This window comes from Topomyia yanbarensis, chromosome 3 (genome assembly GCF_030247195.1).
Source record: "Topomyia yanbarensis strain Yona2022 chromosome 3, ASM3024719v1, whole genome shotgun sequence".
NCBI lineage: Eukaryota > Metazoa > Arthropoda > Insecta > Diptera > Culicidae > Topomyia > Topomyia yanbarensis.
The window spans coordinates 55,436,375-55,443,056 of NC_080672.1; the positions used below are offsets into that span (position 1 = coordinate 55,436,375).

The 6,682-nt window shown below is 34.8% G+C and overlaps 1 protein-coding gene across 1 annotated transcript; it reads left to right on the forward strand.

Moving 5' to 3' along the window:
• The first annotated feature begins 94 nt into the window (after positions 1-94).
• On the forward strand, positions 95-6,409 carry LOC131692230 (zinc finger protein OZF-like). Its single transcript, XM_058979149.1, has 2 exons — positions 95-238; positions 4,029-6,409. Exon 2 carries the CDS (start codon positions 4,040-4,042, stop codon positions 5,645-5,647), a length of 1,608 nt encoding a protein of 535 aa, XP_058835132.1. The 5' UTR covers positions 95-238; positions 4,029-4,039; the 3' UTR covers positions 5,648-6,409.
• The last annotated feature ends 273 nt before the right edge of the window (positions 6,410-6,682 follow it).

The window sequence follows — 6,682 nt, forward strand, 5'->3', positions numbered from 1 at the left end:
CCCGTATTTACCAAATTTTATTGCAGAAATCCTGGCCGTTCATGCACTGAAAATAATCGACACGATAAAACCATATGCAATTAAACCACCGACAAACCGACATGCCAATTAGGACGATTTCGGTGAAATTTTTTGGCAAATAATTTAAACTCGGAACAGTAGCTCTATCTGTATAATGAATTACACATCATTACTTAACGTGTCTCTCGTAAAAGAACACTAATATCCTCTAGTAAAGGTATGGACAAGACATATTCAAACGAGCAGAAGTTTTTCGAATTCAAATGAGCGGAGCATCGTATATTTACGTTTTAAGTAGAAAGTATTGTGGTATTAACTGGCTTTGTTCTCTGGTTGACTCCATGAAAAGTGAATCGAATAAATGGAATCAACCTCAAGTCGGTTCCGACAGCATGAAGTACACAGTTACTTTACGATCGACCGGACATGCCGCAGACTCATGTGATTTGCATTCTAACGCCAAAAGATCCTAACTCCTGCGGTAGCAGGCAAAAGGTTAAATCGCCGGGAAGCTCCGAGCTTGCTCAAATGACCCTATTTCACGCTTTTCTAAACTTTCTTCCTTCAACTACTTGCTCTCCCTTAAGGTACTATGGCTCTTAATATTGAAAAATATACTTCACCTTCCAGTCCCTTGCTAATTAAATACCGTTACAACAACTACGGGATTTATTATCACATTGATTAATAAACTATTCCATTTCCGAAAATGAAACGATTTACGATCGGATCGTAGATCTTTCGTCGAAAATGCAGTGTATGCCCTGAATTACCTTATATTTTGTCAAATATCGGTATATGTTTACAAAATTTAGTCAGCTATTCGTCAAAATTTAATGTTCAACAAAACTAGAACATATATTTTTAAGGTTATAGTTTCCTTTAACCATTTCAAGTTTTTCTTTGAGCCAAGTGTCTTAAAACTATGGTTGTCTATTTTCTCTTGGCCAAACTTCTACTGTTGGAACTCTACACTGAAAAAAAATCAAACGTTAGTTCTATTTGCTTCAAAGCACTTAAAATCCATATGAAGAAGAAATGCAAATGTCATCACGCGCACACATACCTTTTATGTGTCAACAGTATAAACTATGTATGCACACATAAGTTATATGTGCGTATTGTTATAGAATCGGGTTTTATGTGTCTTATAGTTATGAAATGTGTATGTCTTGTAAATACACACATCAGGTTTATGTGTCAGCAAATCGTGCCTATCTGCCTCCGCTAATTGCAAAAATCTATGTGTAAAATCAATAGGCATAACGTTTAAATTTTTTTGAGTGTAGATACATAGAGTAGCTTCGATGATTATTAGAGAGTTGACTGAAAATTTCGTAACTCGTAGTGTCAAACGAACGTCCGTTTGACAGTACGAGTTACAAAATTTTGCGTTGACTCCTATAATATCTTGCCAAATTTGAAAATACAGTGTCATGTCAGTTTGTCGGTGATCAAACCATCAACGAAATTAAACATCACTTTCATGTGCGTTCTCATGTTAAAAGTAAAAGAAATGATTTCCCTTTGAATTTCACATGGAAATCCATTAAAACGCATTTCATGTGGTGTTTCAAATTAAATTCAAACAAATTTCACATGAATACGACATATTTATCAATTGACTCACAGAGAACAGACATCCGTGATCGAACAAAATTATTTACAAAACGTATGTAAACATTTGAATTAATATACGATAAACACTAGCGCCGCCAAACTACCTTATCCCAACTATCCGTTAAATCCATTCCGAAACCGGTTCGAAATCCTGAATGGATTCAGTATGGAATCATGCCCAAAGAAAACAACCGATTCCGACTCTATCGGTTCATGCATCTGAGTTGGAATTCATACTGGAAATCCGAAACGGTTCTGGACTAGTTTGACTGGGTAGAGGAATAACCGCTGTCAATTGGGTCATTAAGCTATATATAGTTTTCCGTTCCATTCGATAAATTTTAGGTCCAATATACATAATATAACATCATTTCTAAAAAAAAATTCGTTGTAATACGTAAAAACGATTTTTTTGTTTTTTAAAATAAATCTTATATAAACTTGGCGACCATACATAAGAAAACTGCGGTTGTTTACATCTGGCCTATCAGGACAACACCCAAAATGATAAAAAACTATATGTAATGGATGGTGTCAAATAAAAATAACCCTCCGGGAAAACCGAGAAAACATGCCCTAATTTTTTTCTGACAGGGCATCATTTGTCGTGAAATTCGATATGTCAAATCCTTCCTATAGTGTCAAATCCAGACTGTCAACATATTTCTTTATTTTAAATTTTAATATTATTTTCACGTTTCCTGAGTTGGAAAAAAACATTGTTGCAATCACGAAAATCAGCTTTATCGATGTAAGTAATAAAAAACTTTTTTTTCTCATTCAATTACCCAATTCAGTCGAACTCAGTCACAAAAAAAACATGACGCCAGTACATGCAGTTATTAAACGCGCTGAAAAAAATTCAAAATCTTTGAAAATAATCGTTGTTTGTAATCATCGAATTTTTGGCATGGTAAAAACTTTGTGGGGCAATATAAGCAATCTTAAGGGGCAATATGATCTTGTCGCAAAGATTATATTTATCACAAAATTTTAAATTTATTTCACTTATCATTAATAAGAATCATATTTTCTATTTATTTAGTGACATTCAGTTGCCCCTGAAATTATTCTTATAGTTTTTAACAGCGCTTTCGGAACTCTAAGTTTCAAATTTCTAATTTGTTTAAATAATATCTTTGCGAGTAACTTTCTCGAGCAAATATTATTATTCATCGCTCGTAGTAGCTTCAGGTATTAACCGTTTACATACGGATAACTTTTCAGAATTTAATGCATAAACTCATATGGGATTTGCGTGGTGCTCATTTTGCTCCATACTGCAGAGCTATGTTCGCTGATTTTTTGAGGAAACTACAAAGTCATAATTTAACAAGACTTTCTTTGAAATAGTTAAAAAGACGTTAAATATTCCGGAGATATATGCATTTTTCATTTACCGCAAACATACGTCATGCGAATGCTTATTTATATAGCTTGAATCTTATAACATTTTCAGTTCTTTGACATCCTGTCAGATTTTTGTATTTTTTTTGTGATTTATTATTTGTTTTATGTCGCAATAAAAGTATTACATCATCATCTAATGGTGATTACCGAAGCATTCGCGCAAACAAAAAAATCGAAAATTGTTCATAGATTCTTGGAAAACGGGGGTGCTCAACTCGCCCCACATGGCGATATTGCCTCACTTTCCCCTATAGTGCATTTCTACATGTAAAACAATTAATTTCACCGATTCTTCAGCCAATGAAAGCTATAAGTAAAACGAAGTGATATTCACGTGTAATTCATTTGGAAATTTTGGTCAATGGTATTTCTTAAGATGTTGATTAGAAAAACTCTAGAAAGAGAACTGCGGAGACTCCATTTTGGATCGATTGGATTCGCGTTTAGCTGTCAAAAAACGAATCCAATCGAGATTGCCTATCCTTATAACATTGGACGTGTTGCCATACAATGTCGAGGCATACGTTGCCAAAAATACTGTTTTTCTCTACGCAGAGTTTTTCTAATGTTGATGTGCTTTTCACACCATTTTCGCATGAATTTCATTTGAGAACCGTAATCCCCACACTCGAATGGATATTCAAATGGCAACCGTGTGCATTTCATGTGTTTGTGGATTGAAACAATTCAATAGATTTCCACATGATATTAACGTGTTTTTTCAGTGTGGTGACGATTTACCAATACCCGATCAGGAGAAAATAACTGGACAATAACTCTAATAACAAAATATTTTAAAACCAATAATTTTGTTGGTTGTAGTGATAAACCATAAATGATTGGATTCAATAACACATATTTTTAGTTTTAGCGCTAAATTTTCCTACGTGTACGGTATTCATTGTGAATACTAAAAAAATATTTAAAACAGTTTGCGTAAAAGCAGAAATCTTACTGAAGATTGTTAAACATTTTAGGTATCTATTGTATGATCATGGAGCAGCAGAATCCAAAATCTAATGAGAACAAACTTGGAGAACCCGTCGAATTCAACGCCTCTATTCAGTTGAAAATAGAACAACTCGAAGTGATAGATACATTGGCTGAAACAACTAACAGGGGCACCAAACTAAGAAAACCCGTTGAATTAAACACCTCACTCAGCGTGAAAGTAGAGGAAATGGAAATAATAGATACACCGCCTGAAAATGTTAATAAGGAGAACAAACTAGGAGAACCAGACGGATACAACGCCCCTATTCCGATCAAAGTAGAAGAAATCGAAATAATAGATTCATTGACTGAATTAAAATCAGAACCAGAGGTAACAGATGCCGTCAGCTACCGATGTAAAGTTTGTGGCAAAGAATTCCCATCTTTCTCCCTGCTTAATGATCACCGATTGAATCACACGAAAGATGAACATTCAAACAGTGGTCCTAGTACCAACGGAGATGAAAATCCTTACATTTGTGACTTGTGTGGAAGACGTTATCGCAAACTCGTCCAGATCAGACAACATATGAAATATCAGAAAGGAAAACCTTACAAATGTGACGTGTGTGAGAAGCCATTTGTCACAACTAGCAATCTCAATGAACATAAGAAATTTCACACGAACGATAAACCATTCAAATGTGAATTGTGCGGAAAGGCATATTATGCGCGCTACCAACTGAAAAAGCACTCATTTAGTCACACGAGTGAAACACAGTTTAACTGTGAGTTGTGTGGGGAAGGATTTGCTACGCTCTGGAACCTTGTGCTCCACAAGGGGACTTTCAGGCTCAGGAATGAATTTTCTAAATGCGTCAAACACGAATCTTTCAGGGTAATTAGTACAGCATGTGATATATGCGGAAAGGAATACGATACTCTCAGAAAGTTAAAAGACCATATGCAATCTCATAATGTGAGAATTCACAAATGTGACCTATGCGAGAAGGCATTTAGTATAATGGGCCAGCTGACTGAACATAAGAAAAGTCACTTATATGAACGATCATGTGAATGTGAATCGTGTGGAAAAGGATTTTGTACGCCGAACGCATTGAAAAAGCACATGCTTACTCATTCAGATGAGAGACCATTCAAGTGTGAAATGTGCGAAAAAAGCTTTCTTCAGCGCAGTCAACTTAAAGCACATGAATTTGTGCACACTGATTATAAAAGTTACCAATGCAAAGTGTGCGGTAAGAAGTTTAAAATTTTGTACAGCCTTAAATGTCACTGGACAATTCACACGAATAAAAAACCACACAGCTGTGATGTGTGTGGGAAAGAATTTCGTGAAAAAGCTGTCCTTAAACGACATCAGAACATTCACACAAACGAAAAATCGCATATTTGTGAAGTGTGTGGAAAGGAATTTCGCCAAAAAACGAACCTCAGAAGACACATGAATATTCACGCAGACAAAAAACCGCATAAATGTGATGTGTGTGGGAACGGATTTCGCGACCTTCACAATCTCAACAGACACAAGATGGTTCACGAAAGCATAAAACTGAAAACGTACACGTGTGAAGTGTGTGGAAAACCAATTCGTTATCGCTGTAACCTTAGCCGTCACATGTTATTATTTCACTCGAAGTAGACAATGAACAAATATGACATAGATTTTTAACGCGCTTATTCCGAAAAAGATATTAATTAAATGGTGTAAATTACCATGCACGTCAATCAAAGCGACACTGTCTTTAGATGCATTTAAATCCCACAGTGAAAAACAAGAAGTCGGGAAAAACCTAGATCACTTCTGATGCATTTTTAAAAATTAACTAAATTAAATGCATTTCTTTCCATCAAAATAGAAATTCGCTATATATTTTGCGTTGCGTACAATGTATTTTGCGTTGCGTGTAAGACGTCAAAACCCTACAAAAACTAGTCCTACATTCAACAAAACGTCGAACAAAGTGAATCAGCGTAGGACGTTTGCTAAACAAACTTTTCGGCGAGGATGTGCAAAGTTGATGCAAAAATGGAAATTAAATGCATTTTTTCTAATTTGATGCAAATTTGTTATACATTTCTAAAGTGATCTGCCCCTAGGAAAAAACTCTGTTCAAGATTTACTTTTTCGTCAAATCTTATGGATAAGACCACCATTTTTCTAAAAAAAAGCAGCTAGTTTTTATTGTGCATCAAAGGTGACTGACTATACATTTCAATTGATAACTCATTTTTAACTGCAATGCATATGGGGCTCTTATGTTTTTATGGGCAACTACCGAAATTAGAGGCGCTTGTCAAAGAAAAATGTTATGTACGAATAAACTAATTTATAGTACTTAAGCAACACTTCAGATTTTTTTCTTGTACACATGCCGTCCCCATCATTTACTTTATCGACAATTGCGACCCGTTATTTTCAGATTTATCACTACGGTATTGCTGTAAGAAGATATAATTCGTAATTAAAAACTTTTCATATTTCTCAAATAGAATTGAATAATGACACGATCCTCTCTAAAAGTTTTTATTATCTCTTCAAAAGTATAATTAGACTCAATTGAATATTTCGCAACCAACATCATCTAAAAAAATTACTGCTAGTGTCAATATTCGAATCTCTCATCAATTGTTCGAATAGACAACTTCTTAGTGAATATCTATGATCTCATGATGT

Bases quoted from the DNA above. Each gene is read 5' to 3' on its own strand.
- LOC131692230 (XM_058979149.1), top strand. From the start codon at position 4,040: ATGATCATGGAGCAGCAGAATCCAAAATCTAATGAGAACAAACTTGGA.